The sequence below is a fragment of the Rissa tridactyla genome, chromosome Z (assembly GCF_028500815.1).
Source record: "Rissa tridactyla isolate bRisTri1 chromosome Z, bRisTri1.patW.cur.20221130, whole genome shotgun sequence".
Classification (NCBI taxonomy): Eukaryota; Metazoa; Chordata; class Aves; order Charadriiformes; family Laridae; genus Rissa; species Rissa tridactyla.
This window is the reverse complement of record NC_071497.1, coordinates 1639464-1664393: the sequence shown is the minus strand read 5'-3', so window position 1 is coordinate 1664393 and position 24930 is coordinate 1639464. Positions and strand designations below refer to the sequence as shown.

The 24930-nt window shown below is 41.3% G+C and overlaps 1 protein-coding gene across 7 annotated transcripts in view; it reads right to left on the bottom strand.

Annotated features, from left to right (window-relative positions):
* MCTP1 (multiple C2 and transmembrane domain containing 1) overlaps positions 1-24494 on the bottom strand; it is a 287127-nt gene extending 262633 nt beyond the window's left edge. For 6 of the 7 annotated variants that reach the window (XM_054186271.1, XM_054186272.1, XM_054186273.1 and 3 more), the window contains exon 1: positions 23931-24494. In XM_054186271.1, the coding sequence (XP_054042246.1) occupies positions 23931-24494 (564 nt within the window). Of the gene's footprint in view, positions 1-16746; positions 16765-23930 lie in introns of those variants that run through there. The other variant, XM_054186279.1, reaches the window with a different exon arrangement.
* Between the last annotated feature and the right edge of the window lie 436 nt (positions 24495-24930).

Here is a 24930-nt window from a genome sequence, read left to right as displayed (position 1 = left end):
AGCAGAAGTACTGCCTAACAATGAGTACAAATTATAAACAAGATCTGGGGTTTTCCGAATGAATGCTTAAGTCAGACATGTCTATATTTCAGAGCTTAAAGAAGCAGCTTGATTTTTGAAATTCAGAGCCCAATTTGTAACACAAGTTGCTGAAGACTTCTAAAAATCAGGTCTCCTACTGAAATGTTAAAACATGAATGTAATAACTTAAACAAACCACCCCTAAGTGTTGCACATCTAAACAAGTATCACAGTGAGACTGTGAATAAAGAGAATACATATACCGCTACACAATTTTTATATGGTATGTTTTCTAAAATTCAGCATCAAATGTACTGAAGTTTAATGAATATCACATGCATATCCTTGGCGTAGTACACTAAAAAAAAAAAAAATCACTTTTCTTTTGAGGTATCATATTTGTGGCTTTTTGGTACACACATATCCTTGGTCCAAGGTATAAACCGGGAACAACATATTTTGGTAGACAAGAGCGTCAGTACGTCAGCAACTCCAGCACGCAACTTACCTCGCTCTCATCTGCAATTAATTTTGCATAATGTATCAGATGACAATTTAAGTTAAAAATAGGTGAGGGTTGTGTTTGTTTTTTTTCTTTTAAATAGACTGTTTAAGTAATAAATAAAACAGGGAAGAGAGAGGAGTTGTTCACCACAAGACATCACTTCAGCAACAGTCGTGACACCCTGAAAACTAGCTAAAGAACCCAGGCACATTTGGGTGGAAAAACATTCATACAAGTGAAAGCAGAGTGCCTTCAAAACTTGAGATTCTGAATTCTGAGGAACAAAAGAACATTACAACTGGTGGTACAATAAAGCTACATGAAATTCATTATGCTTGAAAAAATACAAAATTGGGGGGAAAAACAGACAACTGCTATCTAGTGCAAGTTATCTACAAGAGATTGAACTATTTCTCTGATATTTTTAGTTCAGCTCTTCTTTACAAGCCAAAGCCTTTTTCCTAAAGCTTTGTAATGAACATTCACAAAGGAATAAATTAGGGAGATTAATCTAACTCTGCAGCTCAGCTCTGACCTAAAAATACAATGATTTTGAATTTATTGAGATGAAATGTACAGCCTTCAGAACAAATCATCATAGGCCACTGGGTAAAAAAAAAAAAAGCTTTAATCTATGTACCTTCTGTTTCTCAATATATAGTAGCTTTGGCCTGTCCCTATTTATCAGTCTTCCATATCTTTAAAATTCTCACTTAAATGTACTTCAAGTCAAAACCAAAAAGGTTAGCTTTATTCCAAATTTCTAGGGCTATCTACCACCATATTTCCAGGTGAAATTCCTCTTCAAAATTAAGTTCTGTACTTTTTCTCCTAAAAAAATTGCAGCATGGAATTGTTTATTGTTTTTCAATGTTTTCCATACCAAAAGCTTGCAGTTTCCCCTGCCCCCTCCAATCCTAAAAAAAAAATTCAGACCAAAATTAAGTTTGGCTCTGTCTACTGCATTGTTACCAGCAATAAAAATTGTTACCAAGAACAGAATCATCTTTTTGCCCCGTTAAAACTAAATAGTAACAACCAACATAAGGAGTACTTCTTCAGGCCAAATTTTGGCTGTCAAGGATGCAGAACTGCCACTGGAGAAATACGCAGGCAGATGGAGATCTCCTTGAATCAATTTCCTCCCCCAGCTTTGGCTCCCCAGAGGAGCACACCACCAGCAGACACCCTGAAACAGGACCTCAGTGCTGGAGGGATCCATTCACAGGCCAGGCTGGAGGACCATCAGACGGCTTCTTGCTCTCACGCTGGAAAAAACAGTAGCAGGAAAGGAGCCGTGTTTGTCTGAGCCTCAGCACCTGCACTTCTACAACCAGTAACACCAGAAAAAGGAATTTGCTCCAGCACCTGAAGTGAAAATAGACACTAAAACCGCTGATCCGTTTGAACACTAATGGCAGTGGCCATCAGGCCCCAAAGTCTGCCTGCTCATCTCAGTTGCTACTGTGGTGCAGAGGCAGATTTACTGAGATACGCTAGGTTGCTATTCTTTTTTTGTTTGGTTGGTTTTGTTTTGGTTTTTTTTTCTTCAGGACTCAATATTTACTAATTATATTGGAAACTAAGTATGCCCAGAACATCTGACACAGCTAGACAAAAACCAGGTTTTGGGGCAGGTATAAGATTCCAGAACACGTCACCCCAGGGAAGCTGCTCAGTGCTGCTCCAGCATCTTCAGAATGGTGCAAAGCAGCACAAACACTGCGGAACCTGTATCTGGGCTGCCTCGATCACCTAGTGGACACTTTATCAGTATATAAAAAGGGTAATGAAAGGCTAGGAACAGTATGAAATCCCACAGATGAAAAGAAAGGTGACTCTCTCCTAGATTCTCCAGGAGGAGCAGGAGATGGACTCTAAAAATAAATCAATGGCAATTCAGAAGTCTTTTACAGTTTGTCAGTCAGCAGCCAGTTTGTCACATATTGCTGGGGGAGGAGTATGATCGGGGTTTTTTTCTTGTATTCCCCTAGTTTTCCGTGCTCAATGATATTAAAACGGAGATAAATACAAATATTACCAATATTGTCTTTTACATGCCAGCAACTGAAATTGCCATAAGGTTGCTAATCATGACACAGGTAAGAGAGACAATCTGATCGTCTAAACAAGGAGACAGCAATATGTTCTCTCCAATAAAATACAATACAAAAATACATAAAATTTTGAGAAGCTAGATACTAAAAGGAAAACAAAAAAAGCCTCATCCAAATGGGTAGCTCTCCACAGGGAGGGAAAAAATAAAAAAGGTTTATTGCAGACATCCACCTTTTACAAACACCAAGCTGAAACACATTAAAATGACAACTTAAACAGGCTGCCTTCAGCAAAATACTTTAGAAAACTACTCATCCATGACAGGACAAGGTTCATTTGATGGCAAAGATTATTAAATTGTACAAGGTTTGTTACTTAAATTGTCTACTTCTAGACAACGTGCACACACAGGAAAAAATATTTAGCCATCACAGGTATCACATCCTAATCAAATATGTAAGAACAGTTATCAAGAATTACCTATATTTACGTGGGAAACAGGTGAATTAGTCCTCACTCTTCATTACTTTGTTATAAAAGTGATAATGACAACATTGAAAGTTGGAGCTAAGTATATTTTTTTTTCTGAATGAAGGTATTTTTATTAATTTTGAGTAAATGAAGTGGGCAAGTCTCCAGCATTAACAAAGGAATAAACACACATGGAAAACCGTATTAAGTAGGTGATAGCTTTGACTGTCAATTGTCTATGCATCTGATGTCACACATATGCACCAATTCCTAAGAGCACTTCAGCGATGTCATAAATTAAATGAAAAAGTATTTTCTTTTTTTTTAACATACAGAATTTAACATACAAAAGAAACAAAGATTATTTCAGCTGTCTTATAAACTGGTACTGAAATGGTAATACAGCTATTTCCTGCAACCTAACTTTTCTTTCAGAACAGTCTCTATTTCCTTTCTGCAGGCTATTAAAAATTTCAGTATCACCTTGGACAAAAAGGTGAACCAAGATCTCTTCCCTAAGTCCATTCTTGCCGCATTTCACATTGAGTGCTCTTTATGGGAAAAAACAAAAACAAACCAAACCCAGAACACCAAAAACAACAACCCCACCCCCCAAAAACCAGGAACAATTAAACAAGTATTAGCATTTACATTCTTAATTGATAGGTGATAGGTTCACGTTTACTCATGTGTCTTCTACAACCACTGCAACTTTAGTTTTTCCCTTTATAGTAGCACACCTTCAACAATAAGCACATAAAATGATTATCTAGAAAAGACTCTAACTTGACAGGAGGCATGAGATGAGAATTTCAGTTTTTTCTGTATAGGAAGGCACTAAACCAAGGTCTCCCAACTCCTAGATGACAGGTTTTACCTCTTATAACATGATGCACTGGAGGCAGACACAAGTACATTCTTTCCCATTGCATGATGTAAAAGACAGCTTTTCCAAATTTTCTGTATGGATCCCAATCCCACTGCTGGGCAGTGCCTAACAGTCTATCAAAACAAGCTCTTCAGGGCACTTAGACACAGACCCATTTATTTTTTAGGCCCCCAGCTCAGACAGAAACTCAGCAGGGGGCTGCTCGGAGTGCAGTACTACCAGATGAGCACAAAGCAGACTCACCTGCCTCTGGAGAACTCTGAAGTCACACAGAGCTACATTTAATGGGTTTGAATGCATACTATGAAGGGGCTTCTCAGATAGCAATTCCTGACCAGTAAAACCAAATGTCTCACCTTTGTTTATGGTACCTGTATCCCTGGAGCACGACTTAATTATATCAAACCCAGACCAAATCCTGAGCAAGTACAAACTGATCCTTTGCCTTGTGTATCACAGACGTATACCTATTAACACCAGCTGAGGATCTAACCTGATACAACAATTAATTCCAAGTAATAGAAGCAGCCTACACTAAGAATAGTAATTAATGTAATCAGGTCAGGAGTAGAAGGGAGTTCTTCAACCCATAGTGAATAAGCCACTTAAAATTCAAAACAATTAAATGCTAATTAGCTTTTCGTCAATTGCCTGCTAAAAATGATATTGCTCCATTTCAAATATGTTTCTTCTCTGCCTAGATGAACTACACAAGGAAGGAAAAAAAGAAAAAAGCATGCATACAGACAGAACTCAATGTAAATCAAGTCTGCCTGCAGCTGCAGACCAGGAGGATCTCCAACTGCATAGCAGCATCACAGGACAGGACCATTCTGAAACAGGAAGACCACAATTTCTACGTATCACAGTCTAGGACCATAAAAGGCTGAACGTTTAACTGTCAATGCAACGTTTTACTTCTACTGGGGAAAAAACAAGGATGTGGGAGAAATGGAAGAAAATATCAATCATGTATATTAAGCAAGTATCATCTTAAATATAAGCACACATTTAAACCACTCACCATATTTCCATTCAGATAATCCACACTTGAAGTAATAAAAGTCAGAAAGTAAAGCAAATGAAGATAAATCCCACACAATGCAAATAAAACTTAAGATGTAGAGGTGGGGCGGAGGGGCAAGGAAAGAGATTCACTGAGACTCAAGAACAGAATATTAGAGCTCAGGGGCAAGGGGGTCCCTGTTTATCACAGGGATGCAAGCTCTTGGGTGGAAAGGCTCTGGAATACACTCTGTATTAACCTGCACACATGCACTGTCAAGCTGCTGCTACCTCATAGGAGAGAGAAAGGCTGTGCTGTTTCATTTTTATAAATAATCCAAACCATAAAAATATTGAACCTTCCACTTCAAACCTGCCAAGTTCTCCTTTGACCAAAAATATACATGATTACTTACATCTACTCCTTTGTTTTAGCAGAACATTAACTGCACAACAAACAATAATATTAAAAATGTCAGATACTACAGCAGCATACAAAACCAAAGACTGCAGTTATTCAGAAGTAATATGAGATTAAATACAGTTCATGCAACACTACAGATGACCAAAAAAAATGCTGTCAGGATTAGGTCAGAAATGTGACACCAAATTTTATCTTTTTTTCACTACCTTATTAGTCTGCAGTAGGCCAAAACAGGTGAGAAATGGCTGATAGAAGATTGCAGGTATCATATTTTTGAAAGTCTTTTGTAGGACAGGGTCATTTCCAATTCCTGACACAAATTAAAGACGACATTGCCTAAGCAAAACCTCTGGGTGAGGGAGGCAGTGTAAATCAAGCGTGACCTCTGTATCTCACACGTCTCGGCAGGCACTTAACACTTTTGACATACTGAAGTGTTAGAGATTCTGGGATTTTATGTTACTGATGTTCATACCTATTCTTCCTCTTTATGTCACAAGTCCCTGTGCAATATTCTCAACCAAACCAAACAAAAAAAATAATATTCTCTTATTTATCAAATAACATTCCTGACAGCATTTTGGCTCAAGGTTGTGTCTTAAAACTTACCACTGAAGGAATGTCATGAGACACTTACACAGCTGAACTTGGAGGAACTCATATCTGACACTGACACTGAGACCTTCAGCATCTGCTTAAGTACCATCTAAATGCACATGAAGTCTGCATTCTGGTTTCCACCAGCAAAGCCTTCCAGATATCAAGGTTTCAGATACTCAACACCACAGAGCTGTTCTGAACACCACTCCTTATCCGAACCCTCTCAGAACTTTCACAGAAAGGATCTTCTCACCCTGGCACCCTGTGCAATAAGGCAAGAATGCCTGCTGTACACCTACCCTTCAGGACATCAGAGAACGCGAACAGAAGGAGGTAGCATATTCACTTTAAAGGCAATATCCCACTGTAGAACAATCTTACAATGTACCTGAGGCAAGTTCAAATGCATGTTGTTCTGCCTAATTTGGAGCTGGAATTTAATAATGTCAGCTAACACCCACCTAAATGCCCTAACCATCAGACCATGGTCATCTGGGATCCCTCTCAATCTTTCTCAAGAAAGGTCGTCTTCCTGTGCATTAGACAACGCAATTTTTTGACCACTACGTGAAACAGATTCATTTTCCAGCAGCTCAAGTCAATTAACTCACCCTGCTGGCACAAAACGGATCCTACAGAAGGCATCTAGAACCTGCAGGCAGATGCGAAAGTGTAATGAATGAGTATATCCCAAGGCCAGTGACAGATCCAGCACTCCACTGGTTGAAGCTCCCTTCTATATGGTCCAGTTTTGAAAAACAAACACCTTGGGGAGAAAAGTCAGTTTTCATTCAAATCAAAACACAGTTTTCCTTACTTTATCAATAAGTTCACCATTATCTTAGCAATATCTTTCCCATCCTGAAGGAAAAGTCTGGCATATTTTCCATATATCATATTTCACTGACAGGCAAGGAAACAAATTAATCACAGTTTTACATAAGATATCACATATGTCAGTTTCCAAGTAGCTTCCTTAGAAACAGCAATTACTGAACAGAGTAGCTGCTGGTTGTTTATTCTTCTGCTTTGAACTGTCTCACTGTCCTCCTCTGCTGTTTCTTGTGACTGCTATCACATTTTGTGAGATTACATCTCACCTTAAACTTATGTGGGCAAAACCTTTGATTTCCCTGCATGCTTCTGCCTCACCATCCCTAGGTAATAAGGCAAAATTTGATTATTTTAGTTTGAAGTTTAAAACAAAAATTTGGTGCACTTCTGATAAAAGCTTTTTAATTGGATTTAAGGATCTGCTAAGAAACTAAAATACCAATTATCAGAAAATTTCTCTCCCCTAAACGAACTAGTAAGAAAATCCATGACTAGCTATTCTGGAAAAAAACAGGTGCATTATCACCATTCAAATCATATACTTCACAAAGCACAAAAATTTTTCCCAAACCACAGCTCAACATCACATTTACAGGCAGAGCCCATTAATCTCATGCTGTCATTACTAGGTCATTCAGCAAGTATGTTTCATGTTTTGAAAGTAACTGTACTGGAAAGCTCCTTCTGTGGGCTGCAAAGCTGCTTGACTTGTAGAGTGGCTTATTCCTAGGCCAGTTTATTACATGCCTAATTTTTTTCTCTTGGCATTTTTAGACGATTTTAGGCGATGGAGGACTCTCGGAGGATCTCACTGAAAAGCATCAGAAGATATTTAAGAAAAATACTACTAGATCAACAGGCATGTCTTTTTTTATGCTGATATCAATACAACAAAGATAAATAGAATGGTCTTGTGAAGAAAAGTCAACTTCTAAACATTTTACATGTAAAGACAGCAGAACAGATGAATCATAATACATTCATTTTGGATCACTAAAAGATTTCTTGCCCCCTGTTGGTATGAAATACATTAAAACCCAAAATTACAAAAACAGGGGAAGCTGCTGGGATTGAGCAAGGGTGGGAAGAGAGACAGGGATGAATTTCTGTCTGTTTTTTAACATTTACCAATTATAAACAGACAGTGTGTCTGGGCACCAATGATTGAGGTGATGCAGAATCTAGTTCTGCATTATTAGGAAGTAGTCTAACAGTCCACCCCATACAGTAACTACAGCTGCAGTGCAGGAAACAGTATTAGACATCTGCCATAAAGACGCACAGAACATTTCTTTTCCTGCTTATTGTTATAATGGCTAGTCCAGTGATAATCTTGTCTTTCACGTTTTGTAATGACTTCATCTAGACACTGTTCATGAACTGATGCATGACTCCTACAAGGGGGAAAAAAAACAATGAAGTGTGTAACTGTTCAATTATTTTTTTGGAAGCCACAGTGTCATTGTGAAAAAAAAACAACACTTAAATGTATTTTAGGCCTGAAGGCATTTTTTCCATTATAGGCATCCAAGCAGCACAAATAAAATGTAAGTGTTTCTGATATGCAATAAATAAATAAATAAATAAATAAATAATGCTAGTTTATTCTTCTCCCATCGGTTACCACAGTATATTCCCAAACAGGAGAAATGACATTGGTTTTCTATTTGTCTAAGCAAACTACAACGCAGTGGATTAAGAATCCCAACCCAGCTGACATTTAGCTCTATTTAGAAAAACAATTCCTCTGACAGGCTAAGAGGAGAAATTTATTAAAATGTTTCTTTTTCTGATGAATAAATACAGTGAACAGAAGAAGCCCCTAATCTTGCTGAACAACTGGAGCAGAGCTATTTCGCTTGTTACTGTCATCAGTGCTTTTTGCAATCTTCCCCACTTTTTAAAAATTAAATTTAGGATAGGATACGATAGGATAGGATAGGATAGGATAGGATTAGTTCAGTTGGAAGGAAACTACGATTGAACTAGTCCAACTGCCTGACCACTTCAGGGCTGACCAAAGTTAAAGCATGTTATTAAAGACCAAAAGTTAAAGCATGTTATTAAAGACCAAAAGTTAAAGCATGTTATTAAGGGCATTGTCCAAACACCTCTTAAACACTGCCAGGCTTCGGCCATCAATCAAGTCTCTAAGAAGCCTGTTCCAGTGTTTGATGACCCTCTCAGTAAAGAAACCTTTCATAATACCAAGTCTGAACCTCCCCTGATGCAGCTTTCAACTGCTCCCGCACACCCTGTCACTGAATAGATGGGAATTTTTGAAAATTTGAAGATAAACTACGAAATACAACAACAGGTTCCCATCTATGCAGTTCAATGAAGACAGAAACAATGATTTCCATTAAATTATATGATATTAACAAATAATTCACATGCAATAACCTGGACAACGAGCGCCACCTTGACCAGAATAAGTACACCTGGCTAATGAGAATTATGTGGCAATCCTGGATTTTGTGAAAATTCATACTCTAGCCCTGCAATAGCTATTGCTTCTTTTAAGCAGGGACATCACCAGGTGACAAGAAGTGTATGTGATATAAGCATATATAGCACAGGATGAATTAAATATTTTGTATACTTTTCACAAGATAGATAAGTGTTTCACTAAATATCAAATACTTCAGATAGAAGACAATATATAAAATGTCAAGATTTTGTATGTACTGATCATAAATAACTCACTTTTCAACAAGATTTGTTTAAAAAAAAGAAGCATGTTCACATTGCTGCCTTCTCAAATCTCAGTCTTCATTTTTAGTACTGACAACAAGGTTAAGGTCAAATAGTGTTACTTTCTAAATCTCTAATACCTCAATCTTATGCCCAACAACAAAGATTTCAGCAACATGGTAATAAACCTTTACATATTTTAAAAATAAACTCATGGGTTGTAGATCTGCACTGCTCCTAACAAATTCAGTCAATAAAAGATGTCAATCCTTTTTTCTGCCAGACCTCAAAGTGCTGAAATATTGACTTCATCATGCACTATATATAGCTGAAAACCACTCCATTCCCTGATGAATTCATAAAAACCAAATGATGACTACCTCAGCCAGGATGCCCTAGAAAGTTGCAATGATAGAAAACTTCTCCTGCCTCCTTTACCAAGTGTCTTCCGAAGGACAACATGCCTGCAGATTCTGGACAGTGAAAGGGAACAGACCAGCAGCTTCTGAAGGCTGTACCCAAATAATGTGACAGTGACACGCTAGTGCAACCCTTCTGCAATCTGGCATCCCTCTGCCATCTGTCATCACACCCTTGTGCAGCAGAAATCTGTACTGTTTTAATAATGGAGACCTACAGACCTGCCTTACCAAGCAACTAAATTGTAGGGCACGTATGGAAACCCATAACCTGTTAACACTAACCATAAATAAGACTGTTACGTAAATAAGACAGAAAGCCGGAAGAGCTACTGATGTTTTAAAGTACCGTATTATCATTGCAATACTATTAAGATGATGACTAAATTTTAAATAAATGGTCCATGAATGGGCCCATTATAGAACAGGATTAAACAGTGACGATGATAACAGCTGGAGCAGCGAAGGACCCCCATTCCATCCAGAACTTTGAATTAAGACCAGATTTACCGCACGGATGAAGACATGTGGCAATGCGGGAAGGGATCAGAAGGGACTTCCACCTCAATCCAAAAGTTTCTGCTCATCTTCCCTGTGTTCTCCCCCACTTCACCTACTTCCCTTCCTATTCCATGCATGCATGCACACACATGCACACTGTTTCCACCTAACTTGTAAACCAAATCAAACCTGTTACGCTAAAACAAATTTCCCAGTAACAGCTGACAGCAGTCTCACAGACCAAAGCACCTGTCCATGACTGGCCATCTCCCCTTGCATCCCAAGAACAGTATTTATAATCCCACTTTTACTACCCCATCTCTTTTTCCCCTCTGTCGCTCTCATCAGCTATCTCAATGGCAATAAAACTAACACACATTACATCAATCATATGAGAATAAATCAACAGAATGAAGTCATTCTTCTTTGCTAAAAAAAGGACTGGCGGAGCAAGCAACTGACTGATAGCCTTTTCCTCAGAAAGTGACTTGCAGAGATTTTGAGTAGCTTTGTCTTGCATAACTAGTCCATTCCAAAATGCTTTATGCATTGTCAAGGACCCATTTCTCCTGGGTGCCACCACCCCTCCAAAAAGTAACTCTCAAAACTTTGGTATGGAATCTCCAGTGCATTTGTCAAGGAAATAAATATGTCAAGATCTCTGTGCTTAGAAAGACAACAACCCAATACTGAATTGCAATTAAGTGATGTCAACACCTTTTGTTCTTTTGCATCACTTACTACACCAGAAGTCAACAAGATACACTACTGTGCGCAGCATCTTGCCTCACACATCACAGGTATCTTACCCCCTTTCCCTCCTCACTCCTCCACTAACATTCACCTGAATCCTTAGGTTTCTGTACACATGCAGAAGCCCCAAAAAATGCCCAGAGCCCACTCTGAGAACAGACATCACAGTAGGGAATAAGTGGCTAAAAGGCCTGGTACGTCGTCTTGGCAAGCGCTGGACTACTGCACATGAACTGCTCCCAGACACGTACCGTTCGATGTAAGGACAAACAAAAGTTCTTTTTTTCTAGATATTTTCCAGTCATTTGTAAAAATAGGAATATTCTAACATACTATATGCAGCTGCTTCTCCTTCTATAACCAAAGCAACTGACACCAGGATTTTGACAAAAGTTGTTATTTGAGTACAGATCATGTACTGTAGTAACTGGCCAAAAAATGGCATTGCTGATGTTTCTTTTCTAAATAATAAAATGTACCCCCAGCTGAGTTTTGTCATTTGTGATCAGTATTACAGCAAAATAAAAGTATAAGCAGAAACAAGCAGGAATAATCACAAAGCATGCTTTTTTATGCTTTTATTTTGTTTTTGTCAGTAAGTGGTTCTAGAGTATGGCTGGTCTTCAATGCCAAGATAGGCATATTTAAAAACACTAGCTAGAAAGATCAAGTAAATTCAATATTAGCCTGCAGTTCTGCAACTGACAGAGGCTTCTGGCAATACATGACTAACTACAGCTTCTATTATTCAAAACGTTGCTACAAATAGGCCTGAAATTAACGTTTGTCTGGAGGAACAGCAGGGCAGAACACCGGCAGAAAAAGCAGAAAACTGTACAGCTGCAGTTAAAATTTGGCTTCTAAATATTTGAAATTATTTAACAAGGCTTGAGATACACGCTATCCTTCAATATACCACCTTTGGAGAGGACAGAGGAACCCTGAATGGCCTTGAAAAATTCCATTTGTGTCTATTTATTATTTTAGAGACAATTTTTTCTAGCAACTTATACTCACAGGAAAGGAACAGAATTTTCTCAAATTTCCCAACTTTTAAGGCAAACTGGAAAGCAAAGGAACCAAGAATGTGTAACCAAAACAAGGCAGCACTTTGCATGTTGATATAAAGCTAAAAAGGTTCTACTGGGAAAAGCAGAAAGAGGCAAAATGCATGATACTACAAACATACCTTTTTCTATCACATTAGAATTTTTAGGATGATACCTATCTCATTTTTCTAGTCTTGGTCAATATAAGGAGGTTTGAACTGGGAATTTGCCCAGCTCTTCTGCATTAGGTGACTAAGAAACACTGCCTCCGTAAGAGATGCACGAAATACAGAAATTCCGTATGAGATGACTGACAAACTTTCTAAAGCTGAGGAACCCAGTTTCAGCATACCAAAACAAACCTTTCTAAGTCACTTACACCTAACATATCATCTGGAATCCTAGACGCAACATACCATATGCCCAAACACTGCTACAGCCTCACACCCAGTGTGTCTTCCCCACACAAAACCGCATCACCATCCACCATATGTTTATAGTCTGAAAGCCAGGCAATCAAAGCATCTGACTGCTCTAACAGGGGAAAAAAGCACAAAAACCACACACACGCACACCCCAAAAAATAAAGCCCCCACCTCTGCCCTCCCAAACTGTGTAGATACAAATTTAAAAGGAAAATCCCCTCATTCTGTAGATCATTTCAGAAATGCAGATCTCCAACACATCAAGACAATCAGACTATTTCTATTGTTATTCCACACTAACCCACAGAAAACACTGTAACGTAAATCCTAGCACATAAATTGCATGAGAAGATTAACTGTTACCCTGCACATTGAACTACATTTATTAGCTGGATCTTAGATATAAATGTTACAAACACAATAGAGATTAAAATCCCCAATTCCTGTAATTCAGAGAGGGATTTTTATCCATCACATAAGGGTGACATTATGACTATGCATTTATTCCTTCACATTTCCTGGACTCCAGCTGATTCACAAATGGTATTACTGTTAGTTTTGTAAAAATGTAGTAGAAAACCAAATTGCAAAAGCCAGTTCTTGTGGCATAAAATATTTTTCATACTAAAACTATACTGACTACAGTAATTTAGAACATCAAAACACCCATCTAATGTGAATAAAGTTCAAAATTTTAAAATGGAGTTATTAAAACTGTAACAGCTTTTATAATAAAAAGTCTGTGCCAAAGACGGCAATAAGCCTCTATCTGTTAAAGTAAGGATGTCCTTAATACCTTCAGTTAACAAAGTCTGATAATTCTTTCTACTTCTAATTAAGCATCCTGGAACTTCAGACTCTCTCTCAGCTGTGCATGAAATTTCATTTGATAATCATTCCTCACCCAGCAAATACAACAATAGGAAGTCAGCATTTGTTTTTTCCTGATGGAAAGAGTTTCATCCCCTCTTTCCAAGAATTTAGTGCCTTTTGGCAGATAGAACTGGCTGGATTTTTTTGAGATGGCACTTAAATGAACAGATAGAATTTTCTAACTTTGGGAATAAAAAAAAGAAACAAGAAGTTCCTGGAAGGTAGTTATATTTTCTGGACAGAGCACAGGAGCTTTGCCACAGCTCAAAGTGAAGTCCTGTCCAAACTGGGCAAGAATTAGTTTCTGGAAAAACTCTCAACTTCTTTCCCACATATTGTGTCTGCCAGCATATAGAGAGACAGCACAGACTGAAACTACATTTCAGCCGGTGACCTCTGCCATGTGCTTTGTTCTAGGCTCCACAACCCAGAGCCATCTAGAAACGGCTTAGAAAGAGAATTTGGCTCACAGTTATCAACAAAAGCATTAGCTATAGTTCTCCTCTTATAATTACATGAACTGCAGCATAAGCCACCTTAAACAAACACAGGCAACAGAGAAGTGTCTGGGTTCTCACTCCTCTGGCACTGCACAGATTCTGGTATTTGTCTAAAAATTAACTCCATAAAATATTTATCACTAGCTACAGGGCAGTCTAGCTGCTGATTTAATAACACCCATCAGAAGCAGCAAAAAAGTGTCTTAGCAGTACATGCATCTCTTACATGAGAGATATGAAACAGAAAAGCTCACACAAGGTAAGAAACTAATAATGATATTCATCAACTGCAAGGTACCAAATGTGGCTTAATTGGACATACTGCACAAAGAATTGGTGAGGCACATTAACTGTATCTTGTTCATCAAATGTTCGCAAACCTTCAAAGGCTTATTCATTTTTGCTGAACACGATCACCTGATCACACGCACAGCAGAGACAGCAAACTGACTGTCGCCAGATCAAATACATCAAAACCAAGTAGCATCCTACCCATAGCATGCCTGGCGTTCAGACTAAAGCCAGCTTCCCTATGTTAACAGTACTCTGACTTTCTCCAAAAAAACATCTGATCTGCCTGATATCATATTTCATGACTCATTCTTGAATATGATTTTCTTGAGAAACAGTTGCAGAGCTTCCCCAGAATAGGATGGAGGGAGGAGAGTAAAATTTTGAACACTGCGTCATTTCAAAAACTGGTTTGGTATTGAGTTTTACAGAGCGTATTAAGAGTGCCAGTGGTTAAAAGAATAACGAAACAATTGACTAATTTGGCTTTGTTTTTCTGGAAAGAAATTTACTTCCTCCTTCCCTTTCAAATGAGCAGAAGAAAACTAAAGAAAAATTACAAAGGTATAGAGAATTAGATTTACACATATTCCAGCAAAGTTTGAAATACAAGTATTTTTCATTCAGAAGTATGCACTGTTGTTGCCCCCAGATTCTCTGCAGCAACTTGTGATCTTAGTACGAAGAAGGTAATGCAGAAACGGGGAAAAAGAGGAAGGGTTTGACTCAAAAAATAATTTTTAAAAAGATCTAAAAGAATGAACGGCCAAGAATGACAGAGAATACAGGCTGAAGGCAGGCATAAATTCTGCTCACAGAGGTCTGCACTTCCCAATATCAAAATGAAGAGACAGTTCAGAGGAGATACTGCAGATACTTGAACATTTTGACAGCTTATCAGAGTCTGTCCCAGTAGCTGAAGTTCCCTTCCTACTGACAGCAAAAGCTCCAGATGTGTTTCTGCTGTGCCATTACCTGGCCTCAACGTTGTCCAACATTCATGGCATACATTTCAACTGTGAAATGACACATTATCAGAATAGCATGTCTGTAATTCAGCACAGATTTTTGCTCTGTTTCTGGAGGGAGGAAAAGGAGGGAAAAGGGAAAAGGGAAAAGGGAAAAGAAGCAACAGTCCTGAAGATATCAGCTATTTATCTACATAAGGTCAGTAAGAAAACAATGTATATCTCAGAAAGCAGGAGCTGGGGGGAAGTGGCAGAAGAAGGCTAAGTTGATCAAAATCCCTTTGACAAGAGATGGTTAAAACACCAGTCATCTACTCCAGCATTTCTCCGCTTAGTGGGAAACAAAAATATTCAGCCTTGCAATTACATAAACCCAAAGAATAATAAAGTCAAGAACTCCATCTTTTTTTCCCCATCTTGTGACCATCAAACGCGCTGATCCTGACAGGACTTGCACTGTGTTTAGAGTTCCCAGAGAAAACCACCTGTCAACATGCTCTTCTAACCTGCATCTTCAGGTCAGAAAAACTTCACTAGGGACATGAAACACTGGGACACGATCTTTCTGTGGTAGTGTTTACACATCATCTCCAGCTCCCCTACAGTGTTAGGCCACATCTTCTGGGGTGTAAGACACGAGTCCACACGGAAAAATTCTTTAATTGATGAACAATTTTGCAGCCATTGCTGGTAGTTATAGCACCTGGTACCCAACTTAGCAGTTAAAGGCTTTCCCTGCCGAAGTAAGTGGAAACATGTAAAACATGAACACCACGTTGTATTCAACAACAGCCAAAAGTTTTATTTTAAGCATCAGTGATGCTAAGTCTCAAATGCATCAGTGCAAGAACAGGGTTCTTACTCATTTGTAAGGATAAAATGACAAGTAATTACCAGACTGCTACCAGTGCTAACGACTGGAAACCCATATGACCATCCACAGAAAAATTTGATGAAAGAGCAACACAAACAGATCGCCAAATCACTACTCCCGTAGGGAGTCTTTAACACGAATATTACACATATTTAGTCTTTTCTTTAAAAACAAGCTGAAAAATCGCATTGCTCTAGAAGCAATAGGATTTAATGGACAATATTCTGAAAGTATTGATGCAATGCCCAAACATGGTATGGTGTATATAGTGTTACTGCCTCTCCCATTTTCTCATGAAGATGCAAAACTAAACCTAACCATTTGAAGAAACAAGGCTACAAGTATCTCAAGCCCTTCCCATGACATGCTCTATCAATGGGACACACCTAGATTACAAGTCAAGCTACTGGATTTGCCCACCTGGAAAATCAATGCATTTTTTCAGAGGGAATATATCACATGCTTTGTTAACGACTTACTGCCGAATCTCTTCTCAGACAAATGCAAAATTTGTCAACTAAACTGGCTACAGAAAAGCACGAACAAGGCAGAGCTCGATGTACTGCTACAGAGACAAAAATGATCCATTTACCTTACAGCACTGTTATCCTGTAGTGGTAGATATAGCCTACAAAAGAAATACAAAAGGAAATGCAAAAAAAAATAACAAAAAGACAAGTCCTTTCAGCATTACTTTGGTACATATCTTTCAGCACGATGTTAAATACTACCCTTCAAGAAAATCTTTATCCTATATTGCACTGTTCCATGTTAATCGCTGTTAACAGTTCTGTTTGGAACAAACAGAGAATCTATTTTAAGGCTTTTATATATATTTATCACCCCCCCAGTCACTTATATAGTTAATTCCTTCTCTTTAGGGAAGTAATTAAGCACTTGGGAACTTTTAAGAATTTGAAACTACAAATGTTATTTGGTCAATAATCTGAAGCTATAGATTTTATTTGGCCAAATGACTACATGGGAAAGTGTATCGGCAACACCCAAGCGCAAAGGAGCGGAAGACTGTAAGACTGCTCACCATCCTTATTAATTACTTGATTTGCTGAGACATAGTCTTCCTCTTCACCAAAAAAATCATTCACATGAAACACACGTAACAAGGTGGCTTTAGTGACAAATACCCCAGTCCTACAATAGCTTTATCCCCAGGTCCCAATTCTCACAGGCAGAGTATGAAACTTTCAAAACCCCATTTTTTTGACAGCAATGGTCTGTCATAGTTCTAAGTCTTTGAAATAGGAAACCTCTGGTTTGGTAGCAAGGTATGAATCTGCTACCCCACAAGACTTCAATACTTGCAAGTCCAGAGGTGTCTATGCACTTGCTATGGTTTGTCATCAGTTCCCCATTACAGAAATATATGGAACATACACTGCTATGTCCCTGAGCAGAACACAAACTCTACATAAAACAAAACTCCATACTGAAGTAAAAGTGATCTAATTTGTAGTTTTGATAAATTAAGTCTACCCTAGATAAAGTATGGGAAAATTCTGCCTTCTTTTAAAAGGGAAGAGGAAAATATTTCTTTTTTTTCACTTAACAGCTTCAGGGCTTACATTATAGCTACCGTCTTAAAATTCCCTAGAAGATAACCCTTACAATATCTGAGATCTAAGATCGATAGTACGATTAGAGAGGAAAAGCCAAATTCAGTTCTCAGATCAATGCGGAGTTCTCAGTTGTCTTGCCAAAGACCAGCAATTCATCCCTCCCTCATCCAGGAGGGAAGAAAAAAAAAAAAGATGACACTTGGGTTTATTATTATATTAGCACCACATCACAAGACAAAACAGTTAAATTAGAACTACCTACAGAGCTGGGTGCTGAATGACACACTGGCAGTTTTAAAACTGGTTTAGTCATATTTTTTAGAACACTAAAAAGTAGTTCTCTTTGCAACAATATAGTAACTGGAGATTAGTCTTGTTGGTATGTCTAATTATTTTCTGCATCCAACATTTCAACAGGAGAGAAAGAACATTTTTCATCATTTCTTGCAAAAGAACTTTAATGCTATAACCATGTTTGGGTGTTTGTCTTTCCACATTTAAAAAGTTCAACACAATTCAGAATATTACAAAACACACACAAGAAGTACATTGAAGTAACAGAGTTTTCACACGGTCACTTGAAATCCAGCTAGAATCTCTACACTGACAGTTAATCACTTCACAGCAGAGTCAGCTGTGACGCATTGTTTTGTTCCTTCAGTGCAAGGACTGTTGCAATTCCTATCCACCAGCCATCTATTATTCTTAATGCAATTATTTTACTATGAACACCTCTATATATGAGCAGTGAAGGCAGGGTGAAAAAAAAAGAGAATGTAAAGCTTAAATGAGGTCATGGATAACAAGTAAATCAACAGCTGCAACTTGTTCACTTTAAAATATCTAAGTATTTCATGTGAAGATAAATGCGAACTGGCCAATTCTGAAAAATTATGCAGCTCACTTTGAAAATTCTGGAGAGATTCTCTAGTTAATTAAGCAGAGGTTATTCAGGATATAATTAAATACAGTTCTGTTTTGCCGTCTCTAGATTTTCATGTCAGTAATATACAGGCAGCGTATTGACATACTGTAAATTCATAGACTGGTCAGAGGCTGACAGAGCGTAAGAAACAGATTAATGCATCTCAAACTGCTGAAAGATTAACCTTTTATCAGAAATTAATAGTATGACAAACAGGGCAATGCAGAACATCTCTTGATAAAATCAGATGTCTAATTAAACTCCTGGAGAAACAAACAGCCTTGAGAGACTGCAACTGCTTTCTTAAAAACGAATGTTAGCAACAGCTTTTCACTCCTGCTTGCTATTTCTACTTTTATGTAATTTCTATTAACAAGCTCCAGGCTCTTCTGGCCCAGCCTAAACATTTAGTCGTTTCCTTATTCTCTATGTGCCAGTTGCCAGATCCCCAAAAGCAAGCTTTCTCCTGTTGCCTAAAATTTTGCCCTGTTATTCTTAGAACACTGCTACCCTCAAATCACGTTCCAAATGCCTGTGCAGATTAGCTTTCTCCAGGTCTTCTTGTATTGTATTGGCATTATCTCAGGCAAAGGTAATCCTTGACAGTCAGAACTGTTCAATTTTTTTCACAACCGTCACCTTTCCCAGTGCAGTTTCTTAGAAATCTGAAGTAGCAATTAAGATTCTCTAGGGTGACATTATCTGTGTGGCTTTTCACCAGCATTTTCTGCCTTTTCTTTTGTCTTTATTTTGCTCTTCTGCCTTCGTTGACTGAATCAATTACTGAAACATGACCTGTGACATATGCCAATTAGAACAAACAAGCCAAATTTTTCCCTTGTGTAACTTCACTGACTCCTGTGGCCCTAAGCCACATATAGATTTATTCTGGTATAAGCAGAAAAACGTGCACAGTACGCCAGTGAGGTTTTCATCCCCCTCCACGCCAAACTGAAAATTCTCCCCTCTTCATGCTTGCTCACAGCTCTGCCTTTGCTCCCCTTTCATCACTACTCTTCCCTTTCTCCTTCCCAGATGTCTCAGTTTCTCACCATGCTCCTTGCCCTGAAAGTACAACCTCTCTTCATAAAACCCAGCTCACCATACCACCCCTTTTCTGCTGATCCCTCTCATGTGCCACACGGCGCACTCTCACACCAACTTTATTGAGCAATACTTATACATTACGAGAGAATGAGAGAGACCCTCCATCTGGGTACATACTGCCAGTTTTTCTCATCATCTCATCTCTCTTGCATCATGCTGTGTTATACAACCTAGACCACTGTCATCTCTGGCCCTGAAGACCCACAAATGTAGGTCTGAATGGATGCTTATTAAGCAAATAGTTCTGTGTACAGCAAAACTAATGAAGCTTCATTTCCTATGGCTATGCATCTAGCGGTTGAGCAACAACTCAACCTCCCCCCCCCCCCCCCCCGCTGCAATAACCCCAGAGCCCTCCCACATCTCCAATTTACCCACATAACCACAAAACTGGAGACAGATAGGGAGGGAAGTGGTTAAGAATCTGTCCACTCTTTCAGCTTAATGGATCAATCTGGACATACTTTACAAAGTCACGAAGTTTGTTGCTAACAAATCATTATCTTGCAAGAAAACCCACTGGAGAAATGTGCCCACAATGGACTGCTGCCTGGACACTTCTTCAGCCAGAACCCGCTCCCCAAGTGCTCTTCACCTCCACTGTTGATTCAAGATGAGGTATGCCCACACCCATGTTCTCTGATTGAGACGAGGAAACACTTGTAGGCTCTTTATTGTTGTAAATCTTAAGAAACAGCGATATTTCCACCCTCCTGGTTTTCACTACATGATTAGGACAAACTGCAAGTGGCGTAAAGCTTTCCACGCAAAGCTACATCTCACATCCAGGAGAAAGGCCATGCTGGCACAGGCACTGCTGGGTAAATCCAAGCTCCTGCTGGCAAGCAGATGCAAATTATAAGGCACAAGTGGAAAAACCCTTGCCACACTGCCTTGGGGCATGGTAGCACGCTGAGCTACTGAAAGTCTCTTAGAGCAGCAGAACCCCCAGAGAGCTGTTGTTGTCATCTCCTGCCCATGAAACACTCCAGGAGGCTTCCACCACCCTCGGCTCGCTTCCTTTAAGGGTGCGGCACAGCATACGTCCTGCAGCTCTCAGCTATATGAAGGTGACTGGATACCACGTGTAGGGTTAGCAAAGGTCTGGCCAAGCAAACCTGCCACATAGCCTTTGGAAGCTGGAAGGGAGATGATGTTTAATTCCGCATGTGTTTATTTCATTGTCCTAATAAACCATGTTCATACTTTGGCTACCCTTTAAAAGGAACCTAAGTTTCCTGCCAAAAAATGTAGTAGTTATGATGCCCTTCTCTCCCCAAAAGGGGAGGGAAGCTTTGAGAAGTATTCAGCCTTCAGGTGAGAACTAGATCAGTATGGAGTGCTCAAATGTAAGGGTTATTCTTTGCATAAGACTCCACTCTTAAGCGTGCATCTTTACTCAAACCAAGTTACTAACCCAAGTCACTCCAACAGAAGTTTTATTCAATGTTGAGAAAAGGAGGGCTCTGCCAGGTTGTCCATGTCCAATGCAATATCACTATACCGCATTTTAATTAGTTCAATTTATTTTTTAAATGGTTTGGCTACACCAAAAAGTACATTCCAAGATTAAATCCACACACAGTAGCGCAACAACTAAGTCTTCCCAGCAGCCACACTAACTTGTGCTCCTTTTCAGAGGACAAATGTATTATTTCAGTGTAGAAGCACAAGAAATTGGACTTCCATGGGGATTTTATTTTCATCTTCCTTAAAATACCAAATAGATCTTTTTGTGCACATATTTGCTAAAAAATTGAGCAGACTTGGTCTAAAAGAGGCAGTAGCATATGCTTCCCTTTTATTTCAATCAAATCTTAAACACATTTTAAAGCAAGTTGTAATTCTAATACTGTTTTACTTTTATAGAATTTAATCTCATTTTTGTGATTCTCTTAGTTGTTAGAATTTTTCTAATCTTTGGACATGTAAGGCTGCTGGACAATGAAAATCTGGACACCTCTGAAAGTAAGGAAAGCGCGGATTTGAAAACTGTAAGTTATTCCAAACTTGTGTTACCAGACTTCTAAACCCAGATCCTCAGAGGTGTATAAATGCCATGACTGAAGTTAGGCAGGGACCTTACTGACCTGGGGGTGCAGCGCGTAAGTGTGCAAGACTCAACTCCCAAAAGAAACTGAATCAGAAACTCCAGATGGTCAGAGTGGAAGGCACTTGCTCTGTAACAGACCACTGAAGAGTGCCAGACACAAATTGAGACAGTCCAACAGTGCTTTATAGTCTGTGCTGCATTCCACCAACAATCCCATAGCTCAGTGAAGCTGGTGAATTAAATCAGATTTAATAATCTAAGTGAGATTATACCTCTAGAGATGAGAAGAGCAGAGGATGTGCCGATAATGGAACAGCAGAACAGCTGTTTCAAATCATCCCTCCGAAACAAACATCATGATCAGCAGCTCCGCAAACTCCACCAGCAGGCAAGCGACGTAACAAGCTTTATTTAATACCAAAAATAGCAATTTTGGTATGCAGGCATAGCCCAAGTTAATACTAGAAACTGTTTGGAGGAATTGGCGATAATCCTGCTCATTAAAGACAAATGTTAGAAAGCTTGGGTACCACTTTGTTTTGATTCGCAGTATTCTTTACAAATGTTATGACTGTACCTTCTTCAAAGCAAGAATAATGCCCTCACCACTAAATAACAATTGACATGTTTGGTAAATAAATGTACTGTTTCTTTGCTGAACACAACAGCAGAACAGCACTGAAAAAAACCCCACATTTTCATATTTATTAATTGCTAGATATAGCAGTGCAGTCTTTAAAACAGAAGACTATCCTGTAGTCCTGAACAAAAATATTTAAAATGTGCCATACACTTTTGTGAGCCAGGGGTGGGGGGAGGAAAGGGACTGACTAGTGAAGGGAAATGCCCGCTTCATAAACGCCTGTGAAAATAATCCCAGGTCAAGAAGCAACGACCTAAAACACTTACGAACATGATTTATGCAAGGGATAACCACAGTAGTTTCGTGTCAGCACCCGCGGACCTCAGGGGATGCTTGCAAGTCATCACTAGGCCACGACCAGCTTCTGTAGCCCTGACAGAAGCCAAACACACTCACACAGCTTCTTTGTGACACCAAAACAGATAGAGCGTGCCTGTTACTTCAGTTACTCATGTCTCCATAATTATGACAGAAGACAATATATAATAATATGTATTAGTCAACTATTCCTGCAAAAAGTGGATGACTGCTTAGAATTACACAAACTCCAGAATGACTCACATGTTTTGCACTTTTCTCACAGGAAATTTATTCCAAGATTCAGCAGCCCCTATCAACACTAGCTTCACCACTTAATTTCAAAACCGGCGGTGGGAAGAACTACAGCTTTGTACACTGCCTTCCCCTGGCAGCGAGGGAAGAACGGCTATTTCATCGGCCTGCACCAGCAGCCACCTGTGAGGGTGCCTGGTAGGTTCTGACAATTAGTGATCTGCGGTCTTATTGAATTTGTACTAGTGGCCGTTGCTCGGGTGTCCTACAGAAACTAAAACAAGTCATAACTCAAATTTGGATAACCAGGCACGGAAAAAGTGGAGGTCACCCGAGCAATTACCTGAGCAAAAGCTGCGCTGGAAGCGACAAGGGCAGACACCAGCAGCGAGGGGCTCCCGTGGAGAGGCGAGGGGGGCTTCTGGGGGAAGGCCTGAGGGGCAGCATGGGTGTGAAACCCCAAATTTGGCATTCAGGACACCTTTTCTCTGAGGGAGCTCGCTGCTGCTCCGGAGGACGAGCACCACCGGCAGCGCGGACATGGCCCCGCCGCACAGCCTGTCACGACGGCCGCCGCCTCAGGGGAGCCCCGCGGCGGGGAAGGGCGCCCCAGGGCACGGCGACCCCAAGGCGGCTCCCCCCTGAGGCGAAGGGCGCTTCGCAGCAGCGCGCTGAGGGGAGCGCCGGCCGCTGCCGCCTTCCCGCCTCTCACCTCGCCTCACCGCCTGTCCCTCACCTCACCGCCTCTCACCTCGCCTCCCTTCCCCAGCGGCCGCCCTCCCGCCTCGCCTCGCCTCCCCGGGGACCACCTTCCCGCCTCGCCTCTCCCCGCCGGGAGCGCCGTACCGCCCGCCGGGGGCCGCCGGCGCTGCCCGCCAGCGCAACCCCGCGGGGAGACGGGGCGGACGCCGCCACTCACCGCGCTGCCGTCGCCGTCCTCCGCCCGCGGCTCCTTCCTCCTGCCAGCGGTGGGCGAGCCCTGCAGCAGCTGCTCCAGGCAGGCGGTGCTGGGCAGCGAGGAGCTCTTCTGGTGGGACAGGTGGGCCCCGGGCCGGCGCCCCTCCTTCCCGCCCTTGGCCCCCTCATCTCCGCAAGCGGCGTCCTCCCGGCGGCCGGGCGGCGGGCCCTTGCCCTGGGGCAGCAGGTGCTCCCGGAGCCGGCGCAGGGCGGAGGCGGACTCGCCGCCCGGCTCCAGCTGCTCGGCGGCCGAGCAGCAGAGGTTGGGCTGGGAGGAGGAGAAGACGCGGTCCAGCACCTGCCTCCGCCGCTTGAAGCCGCTCCACTTGGCGCCGGCCGGCAGGTCCCCCTTGCCGCCGGCCGCCGCCGGGGCGGGGGGGTCCGCAGTGCGGCGCTCGGCGGCCGCCCGCCCGCCGCCGCTCCGGCCCTTGCCCCCCAGCTGCAGGTTCTTCCACAGCCGGGCCTGGAAGGAGACCGCCTGCTCGGGCTCCCCCGCGGCCGGCCGGGGCTCCTTTCCTGGCTCCATCCTCCTCCTCCTCCTCCTCCTGCGGCGGCGGCGGGAGCAGCAGCAGCAGCAGAGCCCGCCGGAGCCCGGCGCCTTCGCTCCCGTGCGGGGCGGGCCGGAGCGGAGCGGCGGGGACGAGCGCGGGGCTCCGCCGCGCCGCCCCCCCGCCCCCCTCAGCGCGGCAGGCCCGCGGCCGGCGCCGGGAGCTGAAGGGCGGACGGAGCCCCCTCCGCAAAGTTTGCCGCCGCGATCCCCCCCCTCTCCCCGGGCGGCACCGCGGGGGCTGCGCCCGAAAGTGAACGGAGGGGCGCGGAGCGGCGGGCTGGCCTCTGTGTGTATATAGATATAAATATATACGTGCGGCAGGGCAAGGACATGCCGGGAGTGGGCTTATCCTGCCCCCCTCCCTGCCGATTTTTTCGCTTTAGTGACAGTGTTGAGGGGGCCGGCGGCGGCG